General features: G+C 62.9%; 3 protein-coding genes across 4 annotated transcripts in view; 1 reads left to right on the top strand and 2 right to left on the bottom strand.

Moving 5' to 3' along the window:
• The window catches only part of CHLRE_05g243451v5 (uncharacterized protein), a 4,025-nt gene extending 2,223 nt beyond the window's left edge, over positions 1–1,802 (bottom strand). Inside the window, exons 1-4 of the mRNA XM_043062452.1 lie at positions 1,576–1,802; positions 889–975; positions 415–474; positions 53–123 (exon numbers count right to left, since the gene is read on the bottom strand). Of these exons, the coding sequence (XP_042924694.1) occupies positions 53–123; positions 415–474; positions 889–975; positions 1,576–1,680 (323 nt within the window). The 5' untranslated portion in view covers positions 1,681–1,802. The remainder of the gene's footprint in view (positions 1–52; positions 124–414; positions 475–888; positions 976–1,575) is intronic.
• A 1,460-nt stretch (positions 1,803–3,262) lies between these two features.
• Positions 3,263–11,658, top strand: CHLRE_05g243450v5 (uncharacterized protein). Of its 2 annotated transcripts, XM_043062450.1 has the most exons (15): positions 3,263–3,622; positions 3,801–3,898; positions 4,111–4,253; positions 4,440–5,684; positions 5,999–6,119; positions 6,379–6,442; positions 6,753–6,856; positions 7,056–7,113; positions 7,310–7,420; positions 7,759–7,860; positions 8,183–8,275; positions 8,560–8,681; positions 9,100–9,208; positions 9,507–9,657; positions 9,998–11,658. In XM_043062450.1, exons 4-15 carry the CDS (start codon positions 4,553–4,555, stop codon positions 10,732–10,734), a joined length of 2,904 nt encoding a protein of 967 aa, XP_042924693.1. In that variant the 5' UTR covers positions 3,263–3,622; positions 3,801–3,898; positions 4,111–4,253; positions 4,440–4,552; the 3' UTR covers positions 10,735–11,658. The 2 variants fall into 2 exon arrangements, with proteins under 2 accessions (XP_042924693.1, XP_042924692.1); XM_043062451.1 differs by lacking the exon at positions 3,263–3,622 and having other exon boundaries at positions 3,763–3,898.
• Positions 11,659–11,660: 2 nt separating this feature from the next.
• Positions 11,661–14,342, bottom strand: CHLRE_05g243472v5 (uncharacterized protein). The gene is made up of 3 exons (XM_043062457.1): positions 13,996–14,342; positions 13,085–13,484; positions 11,661–12,762 (listed from the first exon to the last, which is right to left on the bottom strand). Exons 2-3 carry the CDS (start codon positions 13,254–13,256, stop codon positions 12,317–12,319), a joined length of 618 nt encoding a protein of 205 aa, XP_042924691.1. The 5' UTR covers positions 13,257–13,484; positions 13,996–14,342; the 3' UTR covers positions 11,661–12,316.
• Between the last annotated feature and the right edge of the window lie 11,817 nt (positions 14,343–26,159).

The raw sequence follows: 26,159 nt of genomic DNA, 5'->3' as shown, positions 1-26,159 counted from the left end.
CCACCCACGCACCTCTCCCCGACCCCCCCGACCCACCCACCCCTCTGCCCACCTGGAGATCATGGCGAAGGCGTGTTGCTCGTCATCCGGCTTCTCCAGGATCAGCCCGTTGGCCTCAACCACCTGCAGGAGCGGTTGGAGCGGTTGGAGCGGTGGGCGGGAGAAGGTAGGTGCGCAGCGGGAAGACCGACAGAGCGGGAGGGAGAGACACTATATGCACAATCTACACACAACACATCACACATCACACACAACACAACATACACACACACATACACACACACACATACACACACACACACACACACACACACACACACACACCGCCACAGACTTCGGCACATGCCCAACCGGTACTTTAAAACCGGAGTGAATCACCACACGCACGCCTCACGCCCCGCCCCGCCCCCTCACCGTGTCAGCGCTTATGATCAAGTCCGCAGGCCCCGACACGAGCCCTGCCACGTCCAGCGCCTGCAGGGCCCAGGGGGTGGGGGCAGTGGGTTGTGGGGTTGTGGGGTTGTGGGTGGGTGGTGGTGGATATGGGGTGGGTGGGTGGAGCAGTAGGTTGTGAGTGAGTGGGTGGTGGTGGTACTACAGGCTGGGTACCTCAGCAGCCCCCCCTCCGCGGAATCTCGCCCTTTCGCTTACCAATGTCGCCACCCCACTCACTCGCCACCAGCAAAGCCGCAGTGGGGGCCGAACCCTCCCTCTGGGCCCCTCCCTTTCTCTCAGGGCCGCGCCGCTCTGGCCTGCACCTACCCCACCCGCCTCCCTGCCGCCCCATTGCATTCTCGTGACTGGATGGGCTTTCTGGTGATGACGGGACTTTTCCGCTGGGCCTGGGCATCCCCCACCCCGCCCACCCAACCACCCCACCCCGCCCACCTTGTGTCTCGCCGTTTCCAGCGCATACTCGCCGCCGCCTGCGAACTTGTCCTTGGGCAGCTTCTCGTCAAAGGAGGACACCAGAACCTGCGTGTGTGCATGTGCGTGTGTGTGTGCGTGTGTGTGTATGTGTGTGGCGGGAGGGGCAGTTGAAGGGGGGGATGGAAGGGGAAGAGGTTGCGCGGACAGCTGTCCGCCGCGGACGTGCGCCCCATGCACTGCAGGCGGCACCCCACGCCTCGTGCACACACATATGCGTGCCTACCCGGCCGGCTCATTGTTGTGCAAAACTGGCCTCCGATCGTGCTCGTAACGGGTTGGGTGTATTGATATGCATGTGTATGTTCCAGAGCGGACCAACCTACATAGCACCCCGCCTAGGCCCTTGAAGTTGGGGGGTACCCTGAACATGGCGTGCACCCCGGGTGGCGGCACCCCTTTGGTGCGACATTGCGACAACGCGCAGTGCTTCACCGCAGCCCCACCCCGGCCCCCCATATACGCCCCTCCAACAAACATAGACACGCATATGGATCGGCTTGCACAACGCAGTAAGGTGATTCGCCGGGCTCAGGGGCGCCCTAGCGCCTGCCCGCCCGCACCCCGTCCCCGAGCAGGGGTGGCTACTCCCCTCGGCTGCTGCGGTATGGCCCTTTGCCACCAGAGCGCCCATCATTCCCAACCTACTTCAAATTTAAGGCCGATGTTTCCGAGCAGCTCGCGGCGCCGCGGCGAGCCCGACGCAAGAATAATCCGCTTTGAGTTCAGAGCTTGCGTGTGCTGAAGAATCATTTTATACGATGTATGTTTGGTTTGCAATCACCATGAATGTATATGAATGTCTCAGTCACACAGCTCAAGTTGGCAAAGAGCGGGCGCAAGTAACTTTGTGACTGGTTTGGTCTGCCGCTTTGATAGTATAGGTTTGCATGTACTCATGTGAAGCAGGTCGAGGTCGCCCACGCGGACAAACGACCCCAAACCTGCCATACGGCCCATACCCCATGCCCCGATTGATTGCGAAACGCCACACGCGTCGAGCATTGTAGTTTGGTTGGGCATGCGCATTGCTGCACAAGGCGGGCGGAAGGGGGGGGGGACTACGAAGGCCCTCGTTGGCAGTTTGTTGGGACACCAGGGCATGCGCCAGGGGGGTCTGTGCTGGGGGTTGTGACGCCGGGAATGGCCCATCCATTAGCGCGCTCACGGCAGCTACATGAACATATGTCAGTCCTTAGGCGTAGCACTAAAAGTCCCCTGATTGGGCCACCTCGGGCCCTGGTCGCTGGAGGGCGTTCTAGGCTCGCCTGCCGGCCTAAACAGTAGAAGTTATACATATAAGCAATTGTGGGATTGTTGGAATTGCCAACACGCGCACTTTCGGGCCGGTCGGTGATTGGTCCATTTTGGCCACTGTGCCCCAATTTGGGCCACCCCTGATACTCCTCTTCCACACGCCGGCCTGCTGGTTTTGCGTATGCTACGATACCTATAGACATCAAAATAGCACTGGGAGTGGCTTGGGCATTCTCGCCGGGCCTCCGGGAGCCTCCGCACCCGAAATTGCCGCGCATGGCCGGCCGTTGGCCGAGGACGCTCAACATGCGGTCGATAGCCCCCCCGCGGCTTCCTAGAATCCATTTGAATGCACGAAACGTTGAAATGCAGGGCTCTGGGACACAAATACGGGCTAGGGCGGCAAAGCTTCTTTGCTCATGCTGGTCCATCGAGCATTGTACAGTCGTGAGCGTGAATTGAAGCCGTGGTCAGCAATCATGGCTTCCTTAGCATGCATGTAAGCAACGCTCTGCGGTAGCGGGGCCCCAACAGCGCTCCTGGGTGCAAAGGTGTCGATGGCCCAAATTTTGGGCTGGCCCAAACGCGGTTGGGGGCCTCCGGAGGCCTCCGGGGACCGGCCGCCGTGGCACAGCATCGCCTTTATATAAGTAATTGCTATAGCCGCGGCGCCGTGACCTAGAGCTTCATGGCTGCGCCAATCGGGCGGGTGGCCCAATTTGGGGCACCCTGGGAATTGGGCGCCTTTAGTGCTAACGGCTGGGGGCAATCAGAAACTACGCATTCCTAATCCAATTTACCGAACATGTGGCGAACATGTCGGCCGCGAACACAAGCAACGACACGCTTTGTGCCCTGTGCAAGTCAGGCACTGGGTCATGGCGGGGTTGCAATCGTACACCAGTGGAAGGAGCATAATAATGGCTGGATGTGTGCAGCCAATTACCGGTGCAATCCACGAAGTTCGCAAGCCTCAGGTCCACGGCTGACTAGCTCCGGGCGTGGGCAGCTGCACTCCAGGTGAGCACCGCAAGCCCGACGCCCATGCTCGTATTATTATTGATTTGATGTAATACGTGATAGCGGTTTATGCTCCTTGAGTCAGCTCGACCGCGGAAAGCGAAGAAGTTGACATTGGCGAGCTAACTGACTTACGCTGCAAGGCGAATCGCCATATTGAACTATACACACTACATGCAACCATGCATCAGGGCAGTGAAGGCTGGCTGCAGCTCGCCGTAAAGCAACCGAGGCGGTTTTAAGCGGGTCGTTGGGTTGCTTTTAAGGCCTCCTGCAGCGCCCCTTCAAGCCGTCACAATATTGCTACCAAAAGCAACCAAAAGCTAGTGATCAATATTTCGGCCAGGTTCATTACGTGACGGGCTTCGCGGCAGGGCCCTGAGTCGGAGGGTCCGCAACGCACACACGCCGTCTGACGGTAAGTAACGCACGTCTGCCGCACGAAATTATACGTGCCGCGCTACTTGCATGGGTTTAAGTTGAAGCAGGGTGTTTGTTGAGAGGCAATAGAGAGTGCGCAAATAACATCGCGCACCCTAGCAAGCATTTATTTACGTTGAATAGTTTTGTTGTTTCCCACGCTGCGTTATTAATAGGCATGTATTCATCTTAGCACTCGACAGTCCTTCAGCGCGTGAGAAACATTCGCCGCAGAGTCCCGTCGCAACACCAACCGCACGGTTGGTGCCTCAAGGTGAATCGGCCAGGGGCGCGCTCCTTCTTGTTGCACTCAATTGGACTGGCCTCCAAGCAAACGCTTCCAAGTGCTAGATGCGGACAAGCACGTGCAGCTATGTCGCAACTGCATGCAAGAACTCTAGGCGTGCGAATGCGTGTGCCCGCAGCTCACCGATGTTGCTCGCACACAACGACGCTCCTGTTGTTGTCCGCGCCGACGCCACGCAGGAAGGTACTCCATCATCACGCCAATAGCCGATAGCTTTACTCTGGACCCGCAGTGGTAGCTTCAAACTTGGCCTGTGACGGTTTCGTCGGCCACCGTTTCAGCACACACGCTACTGGCGCCAGGCGAACCCGAGGACACGCAGGTGCGAGAGCTGGGCACAGCGCACCGTCCCCCAGCCGCCCTTACTCGGCCCCATCCCAACCCAGAACTCCCTCCTCCCATCGGCACAAACCGAGCCCCGCACCGCCATGGCTTCAGCGCACGCACCTCGCGCAAGCACGCTCCCTCACTATTCGCCTTCCTCCTCGCTCCCTGCACCCACCGCCAGATTGCATTGGATACCTGAGGCAGCGAGCAATTAGAAGGCCCGCCATGGCGCCACTCCAAAGCAGCAGCTCTGCTGCGGGCCGCGGATCCATTACGTCAGCTGCGGCATCAGCCATGCTATTGCCGCTACTCTTGTTGCTTCTTTCGGCCCCCTTCATCGCGTCTGCAGCATCAGCAGCATCAGCAGCCGAGGAGGCCTCAGCTGAGGCCGTAGCAGACCACAGCCGGGGCCTGAAGGCTCTAGGCGGCGGCCATTGGCACGTGCAGCGGCGGCCGCAGCTAGCGGCAGCAGCCGCCATCTCTGCCGCGGCGGCGACGTCAGCTCGGCTCACGGCGGCAGAGGTTGCCGGCGGCGCCGCCTCCGCCGCCGCCGCCACGGATGGTGGGTCGGAGCAGTTGGCCTGGTCAGCGGACCCGCAGCTGCAGCAGGGCCAGACCTTCGGGCACAGGCGCAGCCTACTGAAAGCCAAAAAGGGAGACAGCAACGCTGGCAGTAGTGGCAGTAGTATCAGCGGCATGACCATCATTGCCGGCGCCGCCGCGACGCCGCCGCTGGCGCCCAAGAAGCATAAGAAATCGCCGCCGCCCCGGTCGCCGCCGCCCCGGTCGCCGCCGCCTCCCCGCCGCCACAAGTCGCCGCCGCCGGTGCGGCCGCTGACAGAGCCGCCCCTGCCCGCGCCTCCAACTGTGCTTGAGACCACTGACGCGCCGCCGCCCCGGAGCCCACCGCCCCAGCCAGCTCCTCCTCCTCCGCCGCCACCGTCCCCGACTCCTTCACCTCCACCCCCATCCCCTTCCCCGCCAAGCCCCCCACCCCCCAGCCCTCGCCCGCCCAGCCCGCGCCCCCCTCCGCCCCCCTCCCCGCGGCCCCCCGTGCCTCCGCCCCGCCCTCCTCCCCCATCTCCTCCACCCCCCTCCCCGCCGCCCCCTTCCCCACCACCCACCAGCCTCCCGCCTCCGCCGCTGCCCTCTCCCGAAGAAAGCTCCGGCCCGAGTGATGGCTATGACGGTGAATACGGTGGCGAGGATGGCTACATGGGCGGCGGCAGTGGCGCCGGCAACGCCACAGACGCCGACAACTCAATGGACGAGCCGGAGTGGCCGCCCTTCCCACCGCCACACCCCCGCGATGCCAACGCGCCCAGCCCGCCACCGCCGCCGCCACCAGCCCCCGGGTCGCGACACGGGCAGTACGAGTTCATCGGCAGCGCCAATATCATTGCCGTACACCTCATGGCCGTACCGGGTGCGTGTGTGTATGTGTGCGTGTGTGTGTGTGTGAATCTACTGCCGTACATCTCACATGCGCGTGCAGGCCAGCCCGCTTTGCCCCTTGCTCGCCCGCCTCCCCCGCCACCTTGCACCTCCCCCGCGGCTGCTGTGCACCCACAACGCCCACAACACCCACAACACCCGCCACGCACGCACCACTCACGCACCGCGTACACATTTACAATACGACCACTCAATCACGCACCCCTCACGCACCCCTCACGCACGCACCCCTCACCCCTGCCGCACCCCTCACTAACGCACGCACCCCTCTCTGGCACCACACAGGCACCGACAACTTCCTGTTCATGGAGCGGCCCAGCGGCCGCCACCCCGACGGCAGCCACAACATTGCGGGCTTCCTGAACCTCCCCACACGCGCCTGGACGCACCTGTACTCGCCGGACGGGTGGGTCAGGAAACAAGGAAATGGCGGGAGAGGGGGGGAGGGGTCATGTGCCCGAGCCGGACGAAATAGGTCCCGATGATAAGCAAGGACATGGAGGGAAGGAGTGTGTGTATGCGTGTGTATGTGTGTGTGTATGTGTGTGGGGTGGGAGCGCCAACCAAGCTGACTCTTCTACCCATCCTCTCCATCCTCCCCCGCCTGACCCGCTCTCTCCCCCCTTTTGCTGCTGCCTCCTCCATCCCCGCTGCTGCTGTTGCAGTCTGTTCTGTGCGGGTCACACCTTTCTGGACACCGGCGACCTGCTCATTGTGGGAGGGCACCAGGTGAGCTGTGGGCGCAGCAGGAGTGGGTGCGCTAGGAGTGGGAGTGAGTGTTGGGAGCGAGCGTGTCGCTGGCTCACGCAGCAGCAACTGCAGTACGGCAGTTAATGCCTGTACGCAGTACTCACCACCCCCTCCTGCCTGCCCCCGACTCCCTTACCGCCCTCCACACACGCAACGCCTCCCCGCCTCCCCACCTCCCCACCTGCTCCCCACCTCCCCACCTCCCCACCTCCCCACCTGCTCCCCACCTCCCCACCTCCCCACCTCCTCACCTCCTCACCTCCTCACCTCCCCTCCTCGCTCCCCACAGGCCAACGCGGGCTACCCGGACGGCATGAAGTCCATCCGCACCTTCAACCGCACCTGCACTGACCTGCAGCTGCGCAAGGTCGTAGAGATGGCCTGGAAGCGCTGGTGAGGGATGGGGAGAGAGAGCTGGGGGCTGCGGGTGTTGGCGTGTGGGTTTGCGTACGGTTGAATGGATACGTGTGTGTATGTGTGTGGTGATGGGGAGGGGTCAACTCAATCCCAAACATACCGGGACGCAGAACCCGACATCGATACCACGCCTTCACCCGTACAAATGACCCATTTCCCCCTCCCACCCGCGCAGGTACCCCTCTGCCACGCTGCTGCCAGACGGCAATGTGCTGGTCATGGGAGGAACACAGGTGCGTGTGCGTGTGTGTGCATGTGACACGATCATTATCACTCAATGACCCATCACTGGCATTGGCTTTGGCTTGGTATTTACAACATACACACACAAACACACACACACACACACACACACACACAAGCACACACACACACACACACACACACAAGCACACACACACACACACACACACACACACACGCCTGCAGGGTGTGGGCGCGGGCACCGCAAACAACCCCTTCTGGGAGATGTTCTACCCAAGCAACGGGACCACACGGACATTCGCCATGAAGCCCAACTACCTGGACAGCGCGGAGCAGGTGAGGGGTGGGTGGGGGGAAGGGGAGGAAGGAGGGGTGGGCGGAGGGGTGGGAGGGGGGGGGGGTTGGGCCGGGGTGATGGGAGATGGGAAGGGCATGGGGGTGGCGATGGAGATGGGAAGGGGATGGGGTCAAGCCGGCTGCAGGTTTTGGGGAAAGGGGTTGGAGTGGGCTGGGAACCAATGTGTCCTAGAAGTAGAAGTTCATGCCTCTATCGCGCCCCGCCACCTACCGTACCCTCTGACTTAATCAATCCCCACCCTTCCACCTGCCTGCCCCTGACGTTTGGACTGGCATTCATCCCCCCTCTCCCCTTTCGCCCTCCCCCCCTCACACAGGTCTACTACCCCTTCAACTACGTGCTGCCCTCGGGCCTGCTGTTCACCTTCTGCGGCCGCTCCGGCTTCATCCTGGACTACACCAACAACACCTGGATGCAGGTGAGCGCGGGGCAGGGCAGGGCAGGGCAGGGCAGGGGGAGGGAGGGGGAAGGGGGGATAAGGAAGTGATGAAACTACTGAACACACATAATTTCTAACAAACATACACGCAATGTCCCACACACACACTCGGCCGCACTCTGACGCGCCCACACACAATCAAACCCATGTGCGCGCACACACACACACACACACACACACACACACACACACACACAACACACACACGCGCACAAACCCATATGCACACAAGCACACACATACACAAACACTGGCGCTTTCCTCACACTCTCGCGCTCAATCGCTCCCACGCCTTCTGCAGAACCTCCCCCGGCTGCGCGGCTGGGCCACCACTCAGTACCCCTTCACCGGCACCAGCGTCATGCTGGGTCTGTACCCCGAGACCGGATACACGGTGGGGGCGTGTTTGTGCGTGAGTGCGTGTGTGTGCGTGTGTGTGTAGGGAGATGGGCGGGGCAGGGCAGGGCGGGATAGATGCGGTGGATCGAGGGCTGGGACGTGTGAGGTTGAGTACGGGGCTTCCCACGGTGCGTGCCAGAGGCCGGGTAGGAGTGTGGCGGCGATTGTGATGTTGACTGCACTCTCCCCCCCCCTACACACACATACACACACGGTTTGTCAAACCCCGCTCTATCTGCCCACCCGCCCGCCCTATCCGCAACTTCCCCTCTCCCCCAGGCCGAGGTCGTGCTGTTCGGCGGTCAGGCGGAGCGCGCCACTCGCAACCTGTCCACCATCGCCGCCAAACAGGCGCAGCGGCTCACTCTGAGCGCCTACGACCCAGTCACCCGCAACTACAGGTGCGTGGGCACAACCGGGGAGGAGGGGGCAGGTGGGGTGGGGGAAATGGGTGAGGGGATGGAAAATACCAGCCCAAACTAGGGCCAAGCCAAGCAGGCCAAGCTAGCGAAGCACAGGCAGACGGGGTGTAGCGCGTAGGGTGGGGGAAAGGGAGGGGGTGAGGCGGGCGGTGCCGGCGGAGGCGGCGGGGGCGGGACGGGAGATGAAGGGGGCTAGCTAGTCATTGAGCCCAGGGAACCAGCGACCCAGAATACGGTACCAGCCCGCCTAGCGCGGATAATGTTTGGCCTTTGACTTCCAAAAAAACTGGACCCAAGATTCTAGCAGCGCGAAGGGGTTCTGGTCTGAGCAACAGCTGTGTCTGGTTCGGTTGAGCCTTACTTACTCGTCCTTCTTCACTCCCTGCCGTGCACACAGCTTTGGCCCCACCGGCTCTTGGGTGGGTGAGAACCTGGGCTCCCCGCGCCTCATGGGCGACTCAGTGCTGCTGCCCAACGGCAAGGTGGTTCTGCTCAACGGAGCGCAGGTGCGGAGGGGGCGCGTGAGCTGTTTTAGCGGGGGAGTGGGAGTGGGGGAGTGGGAGTGGTGGGAGTCGGAGTGGGGGGAGGGAGTGTAAATTTGCTGGGGGCGGGGAGGGGGCCAGTGCTAGGGTGTCGTCCTTCGTGAGTGTCCCTGAGATACGGCGCTTTCAATCTTCCTTGATTCCGCTCAGTGCAGTTCAGTCCAGTTCACCTTCGCCCCCAACATCCCACACCACACACCCCACACCCAACCCCCAACCCCCAACCCCTCACCCCAACTCCCAAAAACACACGCCCACACAGACGGGCCTGGCGGGCGATAGCGCCAGTGGCGGCGACACGCGGGCCAACTACCCCGTGCTGTTCGCGGAGCTGTACGACCCGGACCGACCCCAGGGCCAGCGCGTGCGGTCGCTGGGCTTCAGCCGCATCCCGCGCATGTACCACTCCACGGGTGAGGGCGCGTGTGGAGGACGTGTGGAGGGTGTGTGGAGGGTGTGCGGCGGTTGTGGCGGGTGTGGGGCTCGTTAGTGCCCAAAAGTCCAACGCCAACGGGGGTGGGGGTAGCTGAAATGCTGAATGGCTGGGGGGATGTGTAAGCTGAATGTGCTGAGCAGAGAAGAGGAACCTGGTTGCATGAGAGCACGCGGGAAGAGCTCGTCGACACGGCAAATAGGTCGTCACATGCTCCCCCTCATCCCCGCCCCTCCTCCATACCTCTCTCGTGACCTCCGCCCCCCCCCCCTCTCCCCCCTCTCTTCTCCCCCCCCCCTCTCTTCCCCCCCCCCTCGCAGCCTGCCTGACCACCAACGGCACCATCCTGGTGGCGGGCTGCGACCGCTGCCAGCGCTTCGTGGTGGACGAGGGCTGGACCTACGACCCCTCCCCCACCGGCAAGGCGGACTACCGCCTCGAGATCTTCCACCCGCCCTTCGTGTTCTTCCCCTCCGACCGACCAATCATCCTGGCACCCAGCCTGGACGCCAGCCCGCCGCCGCCGCCGCGCGCGTCGCCGCCGCCGCCGCCGCCGCCGCCGCCCACGGGCACAAAGGCGAAGCAGCCGCTGCCCAGTCAGCACGACGACCTCGGCGTGGCGGTGGTGATGGGGTACGGCACCACCCACCAGATCCGCTACGCCTGGCCCGCCGGGTTTGCAGGGCCTCAACCCGGCAGTAGCATCGGCATGAATGCTACAGCCCCCCCGGCGGCAGACCCTTACGACGTGTGGACTCCAGGTGTGATTACCCGCGTGGTGTTGTCGGCCCCGTGCTCCAACACACACTCCTTCGACATGAACCAGCGACTGGTCGGGCTGGAGATCCTGTCCAACACGCCCGACCCCAGCACCGGCAGCAGCAGCGGGACGACCGGCAGCAGCAGCGGCAGTAGCAGCACGGTGGCGGGTGGCGTGCTGACGGTGCGGAGCCCCCCCGACATCAACATTGCGCCCCCGGGCATGTACCACATGTTCCTGGTGAATGGGGACGTGTACAGCAGCGCGGTGTGGGTGCGACTGGCGCGACCGCAATAGTAGTAACGAGTGCTAGCTCGGTGGATAATGGCGGTGTATGTGGTCCGCCGTGCGGACGGATGGATGGATAAATGGATGGCTGGATTACGTGCGTATGGATCAGATGCGGTAGGGGGCCCAATTACGGTGTGCACGGCACCAGGGGCTGCAAGGTTCTTACAGCACGTGTAGATAATAATACCGTATGGTATGTATGCAAGCAGCGTAGGCTTCGGACCTAGATGCTGGACGGCGCGATATGGTGTGATCGCGTGTTGTTAGGTCCGAGGTATAGGGTGGCGGCGGTGGCTGGTGCGTGGTCATCGCTCGCACATAGTCCGGATGATAGGGTAACCGGAACCCGCGTGTCGTAGACACGGGCGGAGCGCCCGTCCATTGATTCAACTAGCTTCAATCTAATAGCCGCTGTGCCGACGTACGCATGTATGCGTGTGCACATAGCGTGTATGTACGGCGGACCATTTCTTATCTAGCTACCTCTTGCGCGCGCCCGCCCCTTGTTCCTCGCGTAATGCCAATTCAAGGAAGAGTCGCTGGATGGCGTGTGTAGCGTGTGCATTCATTAATGACAGGTCCCTGTGGGGGCACGGCTGTGGTGTGCATGAGTCATCTATAGCAGACTTGAATGGCTGCCGTATGGATGGATTAGCAGGCTTGGCGTAACCCAATTTCTTCTGCACTCACAGTAGTTTCTTTCCTCTGCACTGCGATGTATGCCTTTTCTTCGCTGTCTCCATGTTCCTAGCGTGGGTGCACCTGCCATGCGGCATGTCTGTAGTTCGCAAAGAAAGTGGTCTGCAGGTGTCTATCTGCGCACAATGCGGCATGCACGATGGCGTGAGATCCTGCCCGAGTAGTCCCACAGTATGTAGTGTAATCATAGCCACAAGCAAGACTCCTTTCTTCACCATTATCAAGGCACAAGATACCAATGTTGTGTTACGCCAAGCCCGCAACCGCGCGCTGGGTCTGCGTGCATTGCGTCTTGCAGAGAATGGCCCCCTCTATGTCTCCTCCTCTCCTCTACAACCCAGCGGGGCGTGTGTGCTGTGGCGCCTACTCCTACGGTCCTACCAAGGCTCTGCCGCTTCGCCCAGCTTACTTGCAATGCGCGTGCCCACACACACACCCGGCGCCTCCCCTGGCACGCACGTCCCAGGCGGCAGCAGCATAATTTCAGCGGTTATTATCTAGGTGGACCCCTTGTCATCACCATCGGCATGTTGGTGACACGGCATCGCATCCCTTCACCCTTCACTCAACGCTCCTTACGGGGACCCAAAGTGCACAGCGTCTGCCGTCGCGTCCGCGTCTCGGGCCGCCAAGTAAGCAAGGCCACGACCACACCCACCGTCCAGACCCACCGTTGGCCGGCTTGCGGCCTCAGCAGCAGCGACGGAGCAGCCCCGCCGTCCCACATCACACTCGGGACTAGCGTGCAGCACGCACTCCCGCCCCCTGCCCAGTGGTTGCCACCTTGCACACCGCCTGCCTGACAATCTAACCACCTGACAACCTAACCACCTACCTGCATACCTGATGATCTTACCGTATAACCACGCACCCACCTCTTGATCAACCACTACTCTTCCCACGGTGAAACTCGTGTGGCAGGGTCAGCGGCCGCGGGACTGCACGCGTCCTCACTATTACTGCACACGTCATCGTCACCCAGGCCCTCACCACAGCCACCACTACGGCCACCGCCATCCATATCGTCGTCACGCCGCATCGCCACTGCTGCCTGCAGTCCCTGCTCCGCCGCCGCCGCCACCGCCGCCTCCTCCCCCATCCCCACCCGACCCTCTCCAGACCGCTCGCTACTGCTGATGCCAGCATTGCTACTGCCTGCCGTCATCAGTGATGATGCATCACGCAGGTCCGCCGCACCGCAGGGCATACCCACTGCCGCGGTTGCCAGTTCGTAGGAGGCAGGCGGGGCAGTAGCAGTGGCAGAGGGGCCCCAGCTGCTACTGCCAGCAGCGGCGACTGGGCCCTGCTGGAGGTCTGCCAGGGCGGCTCGTGCGCCTGTGGCAGTTGGCAGTTGCAGTTGCAAGAGGCGGGGAGCGAGGTCGGGTTGTCAGATTTTCTGAGTCCCTGCGTGGAGCGGCGGGATACGTGCGTGAGACTGGACGGACCATCCGCCCCCTTGACCCTCCCATGACGCCCCCCCACCTCAGCTGCACGCACACCGCCCATGCCACGCCACGCAATGCCACCCACCCCACGGCACGCCTCTCGACGCACGCACCCCCGGGGCCTTTCTGACCCACCCATTCGCACATGCACGCACACCGACGCATTCTAGCTATCCTGTTTCTATGTACGTAGACGGCATACTCGTACGTACCTCCCAGTGAGGTGGTGTTTGGATCGGCCAGCACCGCCGCCGCCGCCTCGCCCCCACCATTGTGCGTCCGGCTGCTGCCACCAATGCCGCTGCTACTGCCGCCAGCGGCAGCTGCGGCGCCCCTGAGCTGCTGCTGAGTCGGCGGGACCCGAGCCGAGAGTCGAGCCATCATGCCGCCTACTCCCCCTCCTGCTCCTGCTCCTGCTCCTGCTCAGCGCAAGCGCCACATTTGTCAGTCGTGGTCGTGCCGTATGGCGAAACCAGTGGTTACACGGCCTGGCTCCAGCACCCACTGGTCCACGCCCTGGGACATATCAGACCGGCACACACGTGGGCCGCCATGGCCTCCGGCCTGGGTCAGCCGCTGGAGCTCCCCGCCCACCGGCGCGGACTCCATCTCCTGTGTGTGGCAAACGAGCCCGGCCGGTTACTCCTCAACACGACCCTAGGGAATGGACTAGCGGCGGCGCTGTCTGGCGCCCTCGGACACACTCCACAGCCTGCCGCCCGCAAGCCCTTGCCGAACCCAGACGCACCTAAACCGTGGCCCAAAACCCCCCGGAAGCTGGAGCGTCGCCTCCGCACCCACAAGCTACCCACACCACCCCGACACCCCTACCACAGCCCCCCCCGGCCGCCCCCACACCCCCAACTCCCACGGAGCTCGCAACCCTCTACCCAATAACCATCCCTCTCGCACACACGTGTGGCTCCGCCGTCTTCACCGACGGGAGCAAGGTCCCACACTCGAGCGACTACACAGGCCTGGGAGCAGCGATCTGGGACGAAACTGAAAACCGCACGACGCATAAAGACGAAGATATCGCTTTTGACACTCCCCTTAGCACTATTCTCAGATGCGAGTCGCGGCTATACGCATGGCACTTAGTCTCAACCTTGACTTGCCCCACCTGCGAATTTACACCGACAGCCTTGTCAGCCTGCTTATCCTTCGCCGCGCCATTCTGGAGCCCGAGTCGCTACATGTAAGCAAACATCGCGAAATGTTCGGGGCCATCACTGACATACTGGCCCAACGTGGGTTGGCAGGTCTGAGGACATACTTCTACCACGTCCGTTCACACCAAGCAGACACGTGCGTAGGAAATCAGAAAGCCGATGAGGCGGCACAGGCAGTGGCGACTAGAGAAACCCCGCCGGACGCGGTGGAGACCCTGTACTCGCACCCGTTCGAGACACTAGAGGGCTGGATTGCTAAGAGAGAAACTGTGGAGCACAATGGCAACTTAGAGGAACGGTTACGATACGCCAACGACCTCAATCGCGACCTGAAGAAAATGGCCCGGCCCTCCAAAACAGGCTTATACGCAGAACTGTGGGACGCTACCAGGCAGCACATTGACGCGAGATATGGACTAAACCTGTTCGATGGCTTCCCGTTCGAAGAAGCACGCTGTGCCTTCAAATACCGATGGGGGCTCTCCTGGAACGCCAAGCGTGCCGCCCGCGTAAAACACCCCATACCCGGCTGCGCGGGGGGCGAATGCCCGCTGTGCCGATGCGACGATGGTGGCACGCACACCCTGGGCGGCTGCACCCACCGGCGTATGAAAGCCGCGTACATCGCGAGGCACAACCGCGCCGTTCAACGGATCGCGAAGGCAGTAAGTCAAGGGCAGAACGGCGGATGCGTTATGTACATGGATGCAGGAAAGGACGGCCCCGCTTACAGTGGGGGAACACGCATACCCGCATGGGTGCTGCCAGGCACGCCAGAGAGCGTGCGACTACGATTTTGCCCGGACCTGCTGGTCGTCCCCTCTCTACGCATGACCCGATCCGGGCAGCCTACTAGTATGCCTCGCACGCGACTCCAGAGGAGCGCGCATAAAGTCTACGTCATAGAAGTGGGCTACTGCTCTGACCTAAATCACCTGGACAAAAGGGCGGAAAAACTGCAACAACATGACGACCTTGCCACCGCACTCCGCGCCGCCGGGTGGGACGTGATACACAACCAGGACACAATCATCAGCCTCGGACATACCGGCACCGTTACAACCCACCTCCATGCCCTGCTTAAAACGCTCGGATGCTCAACACAATCTGCCCACCGCACCTGCCAAAAGCTTGTCCAGCACGCTGTTCACACGACCACCGCCATTACAGCTCTCCGCCGGGAACTCTGCAGTCACCCATGGCCAGGACGCCCACCTTAGCACAGTACGCCCCGTTGTGAGAGTGGGACCAGGCCCAGCGCGCCTAGGCACGCTGCCAGCCTCCCCACTCTCCTTGGGGGACAGGGGCCCAGTGGCGGAGACCACTAATGTGGTGGTCTCTCATGCCCTCATGCCCCTACCTCCTCAGAACACGCCCTGTCACGCAGGGAGTACCATTATCATTATTATTATTATTATCTCCTGCTCCTGCTGCTGGCGCTGCCACTGCAATGAGAAAGGGCAGCGTTTATTCAACAGGACAGCAGCCGCAGGCCGCATGCGGGCGCGCGAACGCGCAAGACCCCGTGGGTCAATTGTTGTTAAGGAACCCGTTACCCATTGTGCCAAAGCAATGCGGGTTGAGCACTTGTAAACACGAAAACAGGCTGCTGCAGTCAAAGCAGCCGCAGTTGAAGCAGGGGTGCAAAGCCAGGGGGGCTTGCAGCGCGAGGGCAGCACAACCACATGGTAGATCGGCGACACGCGTGCCGGTTACGACGGTTACGGCATCTGAGCCACAATTTAAGGCGATGCAGGTGTCCATGGCTGGAGAAGTGGGTATGATACGGTAGACTAAGGTAGGTGAAGGAGGGCAGGCGGGCAGTGTATGGTGTGGCGTAAGGAGTGTTGCTGGTGGCAGCGCGTGGGCGCATGGGTGCAGTGGCATGGGGGTGCGGCCGCACCAAAACCCCGTGCCAAAACCCGCAGCTTTGGATGCTCTGAAAATTTTACCAATTAAACCTCCCGCAGCCAGAAAAACTTGCCCAGAAAAATTTTAATATAATTCTATGAATGCGGATGTTACAGAGGGGACAGTCCCAGCACCCGAAGACGCCGAGCCATCACATGCTATCAGGGCCCAACTTGACTCCACCACCCCCGACTTTGCTGCAAACACCTACCGCTACGCAGTACTCCGGCTTGCCCCTCCCCCCTCAGGGTGCTCCATGCCGTGCACCCCGGAATGCGGTGTGGGGATGGGGTGGGGTGGGATGGACTGGCGGATGGTGGAAGTATCATATAGGTCTGCTGGGGGCTGCGAGCAGCCATACTACCGGTCATGATATTGCCTTCGGTAGCTCAGGGCGCCGCGGGCTGGGGGTGGGTAAGTGAGCGGGGATGGGGGCTCGGACTCAGCGGGGGCACGGACTCAGGGCGTGGAAGCCAGCGAGAAGCGGGCGAGAGTAACGCCGATGTGCCGGGTGATGTGCGAGCAGAATACAGAACGCGGCATTCGTCATTACGGGGAAACTAAAACAGATAGCGCCAACCTTTTGCGCCTCGCGCTTTCGCGCGCAATTTCCGGGATCCTCCAACGCGTCGATTCCTCCGTCTTGCGTCCTTCCGTGCCGGGAGCCTTAATTATCGATACAATTTGTGATATATTGTATGTTGCGCTGGAGCTCTAATGCAAACGCTGCGCTTGTGCGTTTACCCCGCTCTGGCAGAGGGCTTGCGTTTTCATAATGTTACGCTTTGCAATACATACATAGAAAGGCGCATTATTTGCACGACAAATTTCGCTGCGCTCGGGTTTCAAGGTTATAACTCAAGTCAAAACGAGCGGACCGCCATGCGATCCATGGGGCGTGCCCCTAAGGGAGTCAAGTGACAACGTACAGCGGTGTTTGGTTGAGACAGGGCACGCACATGCAGGCAGGGATGATGTGCTGGGGTGAAGCAGGGCTGGTAATGAAGTTCAGATAGACGTCAGCGCAAGCGCCAGAGTCGCAACGTGGGCGGGACCGAATACACAGCCGAACATGTTTACACTGCAGGCAGGTCGATGGTACCCCGAGCGCGTGGCATAGGCCAAGTTTAGCAGTCTAGGCATGGCACGGCAACATGGCATGAGCCGTGAACACACTCAATCATCTCCGCACATTTCCGCACATTAGGCGTGTCCTCAACAGAGCCGAGTCCAAAGACAACGCTGGGCAGCAGCGGAGCGGGTTCAGGTACTGCGGATGCTTGCGCGCGCACAACCTCCCGGACCGGAGACCGGGCCGGGGTCGGGGGCATCGGCGTGGGCCGGTCGGCCGCAACCTGTCCCGCGTGTTTTCAATAACAGAGGAGCGCGAGGTTGCATGAGGTCACGCCAACCATGCTCGCAATGGTCCTGAGGTCGTGGAGCACAGTTGCGACAGGGATCCATCCTGACAGTTTCGCGACAATCAGACTGCCAGTTGTCCGTCAATGCTGCGTTCGCTCTCTTATCATCCGCTGAAGATTTATCGCGTTCACGAGGGAGTCCAGTTCCGCGAGCTGTGCGAAAGAAACGGCCTGGGGCATTCCCAACTTCACCATCTTTGCTTCTTGCTACCAACTGCGCACTGAGACTTGTGACACTGCTTGTGACTCTTGACACAGGATCTTGACACAGGGACTTGACACAGGAACTTGTTTGAAGCGGCGCCATGAGCGCTCGATCGGTTGCTATTATGGATCGTTTAAGTGGCGCTAAAGCGCGCACTTAATTGGAGCAGTTCATAATTTACCTGGGTTTACCTGGGCTTCATAGTTGCGATCGCCGTCGCCGAGGCCGAAACCGACGCCGAAAGTTCGCCCTTGCGGCGAAACCGTTCAGCCCTACGCGTTTTAAAATTGCTTCATACCGAAGCTCGGGCTTCATTGATGTCACCATACGGGGCTGCCAGCGGGGCTGTTGAAGGACAGATGATCGCGCTCGCAGCTCACACGCCAACGAGCCTTCTGACAGGTACATAAGTGCTTAGATTGAAGCAATCTACGTATCTGATAATCAACTTGGACCAGTGCCAGCCTGTGCGATGAAATCGGCCTAAAAATTGTCTTTGCTAAGGCATCGGACTCCATTGTATGCGGTTGAGTGCTCGATATATGGTTCAGCCTCAGTTACTTTCGCGATCGATGTTCCCTGACTCGAGTCGGGTGACGGATCTCAGTCGCTGGAGCCTGTTCTTCCTTGCGTACAACAGCTTCGTGTACCTGATGGCTTAAATAATGACTGTGTGCAGTCGGCGGGGCCCGGGAACGTGTGTGGATCACCTTGGCATCGACCCCCCCTTTCTGAAACGTATGGGTGCGCCGCGCCCCCTGCGGGGGCCGGGGCACGCCAACTGGAATAACCGGGAGGGCCCCGCTGCGGGAACTCGATGCGACAAGGCCAGCTGGCTTGAGGGGGCCGTAGCTCATCAGCTTTCAAACACAAAATCGTGTGATGTGTGCGGGTGGGTGAGGGTGAGTCTGGGCGTGGGGTTGTGGGTATGTCGCGTGGTAGACCGGCGAGGGCAGGGCACGAGCAGAGCGAGGGCGAGGGAGGAGCGTTGGAAGGGTGCAGGCACGGCGAGAGCGAGGGGTGAGGGCAGGGCAAGGGCAGGGCGAAGGCGAGGGCAGGGTTAGGGGAGGTGTAGAGCTGGGCAAGGGCTGGGCGAAGGCGGGGCAAGATTGAGGGCGGGGCGTAGGCGGGGCAAAGGTGGGGCGAGGGCAGGGCGAGGGTGACGGCCGGGCGAAGGCAGGGCGAAAGATAAGGCAGGGCAGGGGCGGGGCGAGGGTGAGGGCAAGGCGAGTGCGGGGCGAGGGCAGGGCATGGGGAGAGCGAGGCGCGAGGGAGGGGCGAGGGAAGGGTGAGGGCAGGGCGAAAGCTGGGCGAGGGCAGGGCACGGGACGGGCGAGGGCGAGGCACGAGGGAAGGATGAGTGCAGGGCGTGTGGCGAGGGCGGGGCAAGGGCAGGTAGGGCGAAGGCGAGGGCAGGGTTAGGGGAGGGTGAAAGCTGGCAAGGGCTGGGCGAGGGCGGGGCAAAGGCAGGGGCAGGTGCAAAGGAGGGGCGAGGGCGGGCGAGGGCGGGGCGAGGGTAAGAGCTTCGCGCGGGAAGGGCGAGAGCAGAGCAAGCACTGGGCACGGGCAGGGCCAGCGCGGGTCGAGGGTAAGAGATACGCGCAGGCAGCGCGAGGACAAAGCACGAGCAGCACCAGGAGAGCAAGGGCGAGGGAGGAGCAAGGGAAGGGTGATGGCAGGGCGAGAGCTGGGCGAGGACAGGGCAAGGGCAGGGCGAGGGCGGGGCAAGGTCAGTGCACGGGGAGGGCGAGAGCGGGGCAAGCGCTGGGCACAGGCAGAGTGAGTAGAGTGAGGTCGGGGCGAGGGTAAGAGCTTCGCGCAGGCAGGGCGAGGGCGGGGCACTGGGAAAGCGAGGGCGAGGGAGGAGGGAGGGAACGGCAAGGGCAGGGCGAGGGTTGGCCGAGGGCAGGGCAGGGGCTGGGTGAGGCCGAGGGTGATGGTGAGGGATGGGTGAGTTCGGGGGAGGTGTGTGTGTGTGTGTGTGTGTGTGTGTGTGTGTGTGCAGGACGAGGTATGGACGAGGCCGAAGGTGAGGACGGGGCCTATTGAGGGCCGAACGAGGGTGGGGTGAGGGCGGGATGAGGTTGGGGGAGCAGGGCGAGGATGGGGCAAGGATGGGGAAAGGTCGGGACACAGGGAGGGCGAGAGCGGGGGATGGCCGGATGGGCTCCGGGCGAGGGCTGGGTGAGGGCCAGCGCTGGGCGAGGGCGGGGCATGGGGAGGGCGAGGGCGAGGGAGGAGCTATGGGAAGGGTAAGAGCAGGGCGTGTGGCGGGGCGAGAGTAACGGCGGGGCGGGGGCGGGGCGAGGACCGGGCGAGGGCGGGGCGAGGGCGGCGCGCGGGAAGGGCGAGAGCGGGGCAAGCGCTGGGCGCAGGCAGGGTGAGCGCGGGCCGAGGGCAGGGCATGAGGAAAGCGAGGGCGAGGGAAGAGCGAGGGAAAGGTGAGGGCAGGGCGAGGGCAAGAGCTGGGCGAGGGCGGGGCAAGGGCAGGGCGAGGGCGGGGCAAGGGCGGCGCACGGGGAGGGCGAGAGCGGGGCAAGCGCTGGGCACGGGCAGAGTGAGGGCGGGGCGAGGGTGAGAGATACGCGCAGGCAGCGCGAGGGCAGGGCATGGGGAGAGCAAGGGCGAGGGAGGAGCGAGGGAAAGGTTACGGCAGGGCGTGTGGCGAGGGCGGGATAAGGGCAGGGCCGAGGGTTGGATGACGGGAGGGTGAGATCTGGCAAGGGCTGGGCGAAGGCGGGGCGAGAGTGATAGCGGGGCGTAGGCGGGGCGAGGGTGGTGCGAGGGCGGGGACAGGGCGGCGCACGGGGAGGGCGAGAGCGGGGCAAGCGCTGGGCGCAGGCAGGGCGAGCGCAGGCCGAGGGCAGGGCACGATAAGAGCGAGGGCGAGGGAGAAGCGAGGGAAGGGTGAGGACAGGGCGAGGGCAAGAGCTGGGCGAGGGCGGGGCAAGGGCAGGGCGAGGGCGGGGCAAGGGCGGCGCACGGGGAGGGCGAGAGCGGGGCAAGCGCTGGGCACGGGCAGAGTGAGGTCGGGGCGAGGGTAAGAGACACGCGCAGGCAGCGCGAGGGCAGGGCGTCTGCCCGTCGTGATAGCAGTTTTGAGTGTACACGTATGCAAAAGCCAATTTGTTTTTGTGACCCTTCCAGCCCGTGGGCGTGTGAGCTTGCCCCCCGCGCACTGGCCGGCGCTGATACCCTTCCCCCGCCACCCCTGGCCCTAGTCTGGGTGTGTGATGGGACAGGGTTCAAGGCAGGTTGGCGAGGTCCCTTAGGGTGCAGCTGATGCCCGTACCTCAAGCAGACAGCAAACAGTTTGCAGCGGCAGAGCAGGAGTGCATGGCTGGTCGAACGCCGGAGTGACTGTACCGACAAGTTGCTGGCTGGCTGGAAGTTTGCTGATGCGCATTCCCTACGGTAGTCTGGGCGTGTGCGGTAGCGCTTGGGCGTGTGAGCGGACATGCATGTGTAACATGTGAATGTGACACACGATGCACATGAACATAAATGCAAATCAGTACAGGCGCAAATGTCTACACGCACTGACATGGCACCATCGGTATCGGCGATCATAAGTAAACGCGTGAGTAAACGTTCGGCGTGTCCAACATCGTTAAGGACCCATGCCATGGCGTAGCCAGACTGGCCACGCCACAACTACCAGTGCGCAAAGGCAGTTGCCATTCTTGCGTTCTGCGTTATACTATGATGCCCTCATCCACGGTGCTTCAACATGGAACTTAATCATGGTTCATAAAATAACCACCACCTACCCCTGTACATCTATCTTGAAATTACCTTTGCTACTTTACCGCCTTCTTAGATTGCGCAGCCCGTTTCTGGCGCTTGCGCTTCGCATCTTTCTTCAAGCGTTCTGCACGCTTCTCAGGTGCCTCGTTCGCGCGTGCCCACCGTTTCCGTTCAGCTTCTGGTGTTGAGGGCCCGTTGCGTGTGCACGATCTAGCAAAGATAGCGCCAGGGCCGGGGGTCGGCGCCGCAGCCGCGGCAGCAGGCACGCTTGTGCTGCTGGCTCTTGCCGCTGCAAAGCTGCACGAGGTGAGGGGAGGGGAGCGCACAGCGCGCAGTCACGTCAACGCGGGCTGCGTGGCCGCACGTACACGACACGGGGCAGGAGGGAGGCAGGGGTGCAAAGCAGAGTCACGCTGTGCTGACGGAGCGAGCAGGGCAGCAAAGCAGGCGCAAGCATGCCTGACACACCTGCTTGGCGTTGCCGCGGTGGGCAGGCCCGGCAGGCCAGCGCCAGGGCCGGGGGTCGGCGCTGCAGCCGCGGCAGCAGGCACGCTTGCGCTGCTGGCTCCTGCCGCCGCAAAGCTGCACGAGGCGAGGGGAGGGAGTGCACAGCGCGCAGTCACGTCAACGCGGGCTGCGTGGCCGCACGTACACGACACGGGGCAGGAGGGAGGCAGGGGTGCAAAGCAGAGTCACGCTGTGCTGACGGAGCGAGCAGGGCAGCAAAGCAGGCGCAAGCATGCCTGACACACCTGCTTGGCGTTGCCGCGGTGGGTAGGCCCGGCGGGCCAGCGCCAGGGCCGGGGGTCGGCGCTGCAGCCGCGGCAGCAGGCACGCTTGCGCTGCTGGCTCCTGCCGCCGCAAAGCTGCACGAGGCGAGGGGAGGGAGTGCACAGCGCGCAGTCACGTCAACGCGGGCTGCGTGGCCGCACGTACACGACACGGGGCAGGAGGGAGGCAGGGGTGCAAAGCAGAGTTACGCTGTGCTGACGGAGCGAGCAGGGCAGCAAAGCAGGCGCAAGCATGCCTGACACACCTGCTTGGCGTTGCCGCGGTGGGTAGGCCCGGCGGGCCAGCGCCAGGGCCGGGGGTCGGCGCTGCAGCCGCGGCAGCAGGCACGCTTGCGCTGCTGGCTCCTGCCGCCGCAAAGCTGCACGAGGCGAGGGGAGGGAGTGCACAGCGCGCAGTCACGTCAACGCGGGCTGCGTGGCCGCACGTACACGACACGGGGCAGGAGGGAGGCAGGGGTGCAAAGCAGAGTTACGCTGTGCTGACGGAGCGAGCAGGGCAGCAAAGCAGGCGCAAGCATGCCTGACACACCTGCTTGGCGTTGCCGCGGTGGGCAGGCCCGGCGGGCCAGCGCCAGGGCCGGAGGTCGGCGCTGCAGCCGCGGCAGCAGGCACGCTTGCGCTGCTGGCTCCTGCCGCCGCAAAGCTGCACGAGGCGAGGGGAGGGAGTGCACAGCGCGCAGTCACGTCAACGCGGGCTGCGTGGCCGCACGTACACGACACGGGGCAGGAGGGAGGCAGGGGTGCAAAGCAGAGTCACGCTGTGCTGACGGAGCGAGCAGGGCAGCAAAGCAGGCGCAAGCATGCCTGACACACCTGCTTGGCGTTGCCGCGGTGGGCAGGCCCGGCGGGCCAGCGCCAGGGCCGGGGGTCGGCGCTGCAGCCGCGGCAGCAGGCACGCTTGCGCTGCTGGCTCCTGCCGCCGCAAAGCTGCACGAGGCGAGGGGAGGGAGTGCACAGCGCGCAGTCACGTCAACGCGGGCTGCGTGGCCGCACGTACACGACACGGGGCAGGAGGGAGGCAGGGGTGCAAAGCAGAGTCACGCTGTGCTGACGGAGCGAGCAGGGCAGCAAAGCAGGCGCAAGCATGCCTGACACACCTGCTTGGCGTTGCCGCGGTGGGCAGGCCCGGCGGGCCAGCGCCAGGGCCGGGGGTCGGCGCTGCAGCCGCGGCAGCAGGCACGCTTGCGCTGCTGGCTCCTGCCGCCGCAAAGCTGCACGAGGCGAGGGGAGGGAGTGCACAGCGCGCAGTCACGTCAACGCGGGCTGCGTGGCCGCACGTACACGACACGGGGCAGGAGGGAGGCAGGGGTGCAAAGCAGAGTCACGCTGTGCTGACGGAGCGAGCAGGGCAGCAAAGCAGGCGCAAGCATGCCTGACACACCTGCTTGGCGTTGCCGCGGTGGGCAGGCCCGGCGGGCCAGCGCCAGGGCCGGAGGTCGGCGCTGCAGCCGCGGCAGCAGGCACGCTTGCGCTGCTGGCTCCTGCCGCCGCAAAGCTGCACGAGGCGAGGGGAGGGAGTGCACAGCGCGCAGTCACGTCAACGCGGGCTGCGTGGCCGCACGTACACGACACGGGGCAGGAGGGAGGCAGGGGTGCAAAGCAGAGTCACGCTGTGCTGACGGAGCGAGCAGGGCAGCAAAGCAGGCGCAAGCATGCCTGACACACCTGCTTGGCGTTGCCGCGGTGGGCAGGCCCGGCGGGCCAGCGCCAGGGCCGGGGGTCGGCGCTGCAGCCGCGGCAGCAGGCACGCTTGCGCTGCTGGCTCCTGCCGCCGCAAAGCTGCACGAGGCGAGGGGAGGGAGTGCACAGCGCGCAGTCACGTCAACGCGGGCTGCGTGGCCGCACGTACACGACACGGGGCAGGAGGGAGGCAGGGGTGCAAAGCAGAGTCACGCTGTGCTGACGGAGCGAGCAGGGCAGCAAAGCAGGCGCAAGCATGCCTGACACACCTGCTTGGCGTTGCCGCGGTGGGCAGGCCCGGCGGGCCAGCGCCAGGGCCGGGGGTCGGCGCTGCAGCCGCGGCAGCAGGCACGCTTGCGCTGCTGGCTCCTGCCGCCGCAAAGCTGCACGAGGCGAGGGGAGGGAGTGCACAGCGCGCAGTCACGTCAACGCGGGCTGCGTGGCCGCACGTACACGACACGGGGCAGGAGGGAGGCAGGGGTGCAAAGCAGAATCACGCTGTGCTGACGGAGCGAGCAGGGCAGCAAAGCAGGCGCAAGCATGCCTGACACACCTGCTTGGCGTTGCCGCGGTGGGCAGGCCCGGCGGGCCAGCGCCAGGGCCGGGGGTCGGCGCTGCAGCCGCGGCAGCAGGCACGCTTGCGCTGCTGGCTCCTGCCGCCGCAAAGCTGCACGAGGCGAGGGGAGGGAGTGCACAGCGCGCAGTCACGTCAACGCGGGCTGCGTGGCCGCACGTACACGACACGGGGCAGGAGGGAGGCAGGGGTGCAAAGCAGAGTCACGCTGTGCTGACGGAGCGAGCAGGGCAGCAAAGCAGGCGCAAGCATGCCTGACACACCTGCTTGGCGTTGCCGCGGTGGGCAGGCCCGGCGGGCCAGCGCCAGGGCCGGGGGTCGGCGCTGCAGCCACGGCAGCAGGCACGCTTGCGCTGCTGGCTCCTGCCGCCGCAAAGCTGCACGAGGCGAGGGGAGGGGAGTAAACCATTCAACCCTAAACCCTTCGGGGGAAGGGGCAAGCCAACAACTGACCTTGGTCCTGTTGCGCTTCCTTCACCAGAGCTGCTGATTGATGTCACAATCACCAGGCGGTGCGGAGTGTGGACGCTGACCTTGCACTCCACAGGCTTGAACGTGCGGATTGCGTTGCGCAGCTCCTGAACACTTGCCGTGGACACGTGGGGCATGCCCCCTAAGGACACACTATCGTCCAGGATGGCCGCCACACAGCTGCCTCCACCAGGGAAGTTTAGCCTGACTGGGAATGCTGGCGTATGCCCGTGCTTGTCAGATTGTGCGTGCCCACCAAAGCATTCGTACCCACCAGGTGTGTACACGTTTGGACGACGGCACTCTGGCTTCTGGCATACGCGCGACCACGGCGGGGCGTCCTTGACAGTTTCCAGTGTGCACCTTCAGTTTTCAAAAGGTACACCCGGTACGGTAGGTGCACCGACTTGCGGCACCGACTTGCGGCATGTGTAACACGCTTACGGTTGGTTGGTAAAATTTAGGGGGGGGCCTTGCCGCTTGCGTGCCCAATTTGATCTCCATTGTCTCGCTGGTGACAATCGGGCCCTTGTAGCCTTCCTTGCGATACTGCTTCAGGTTCTCCGCATGCTTCTTGTTAGCTTCCGCCTTCTCCTCGAAAGTCATGCCAGCGCGCTTCTGCCGCTTCCTGGCTGCATCCTTCTTCTGACGCTCATTGCGCTGCTCGACTGATTCATTTGCACGCTCTTTCCGTTTTCGGTCAGCACTTTCCGATAAAACGTAGGAGTCTGCGCGTATTCGAAGTGCCATGTTGCTGGCAAAAGGCTACGTTATCGCGGGATAGACGCTCGAATCTACTTCAGTCGATTTGCGTATAGAATAAGTGTGTATGTGCATACGTTGCGTTCAAGAGAAGGACCCCATGCGGGCACAGCGAGCTATTGCCTGGCAGCCGACAAAATGCTTCGGCGCGCACTCGAACGCTGCAGGATTCCTCATCTCAGTTTATTTAAAGCAATACATAGTGCAGTACTAGTCATGCTACGGAAGCTATGGGCATCCTTTTGCTCAGCAACGCTCTGACTGTCGGGCGCCCTGCGCGTTCGCGTTTTGCGCGTCCACTGCCTGGCTTGCAATTACCATGTAAACATGCCATATTGTGGCTGCAATTTATTGTGCAACGTGAAGCCTCGCGCGCGCGCTAAGGCTTCAGACCTGGCACGCAACTTCCTGCTGCGCTCGTGTTTGCCAGAGTTTCGCGAGACTTGCAATATAGATTAGCACTGATCATATTTCTGCGCTGTAAAAGCACGTTTAACGTGCGGAGAGCGCTTGAATCTCACACGCTTTCGGGCGCCCGCTGCGCTCGTGTTTT

The sequence above is a fragment of the Chlamydomonas reinhardtii genome, chromosome 5, assembly GCF_000002595.2.
Source record: "Chlamydomonas reinhardtii strain CC-503 cw92 mt+ chromosome 5, whole genome shotgun sequence".
Lineage (NCBI taxonomy): Eukaryota > Viridiplantae > Chlorophyta > Chlorophyceae > Chlamydomonadales > Chlamydomonadaceae > Chlamydomonas > Chlamydomonas reinhardtii.
Note: the sequence above shows the minus strand (reverse complement) of the source record. Positions and strands in the feature narration are given on the sequence as shown.

Coding starts and splice junctions, on each gene's coding strand:
- CHLRE_05g243450v5 (XM_043062450.1), top strand. CDS start 4,553: ATGCTATTGCCGCTACTCTTGTTGCTTCTTTCGGCCCCCTTCATCGCG. Junction 6,857..7,055: donor GAGATGGCCTGGAAGCGCTG/GTGAGGGATGGG, acceptor CCACCCGCGCAG/GTACCCCTCTGCCACGCTGC. Junction 9,209..9,506: donor TTCTGCTCAACGGAGCGCAG/GTGCGGAGGGGG, acceptor ACGCCCACACAG/ACGGGCCTGGCGGGCGATAG.
- CHLRE_05g243472v5 (XM_043062457.1), bottom strand. CDS start 13,256: ATGATGGCTCGACTCTCGGCTCGGGTCCCGCCGACTCAGCAGCAGCTC. Junction 12,763..13,084: donor AAACACCACCTCACTGGGAG/GTACGTACGAGT, acceptor CAACTGCCACAG/GCGCACGAGCCGCCCTGGCA.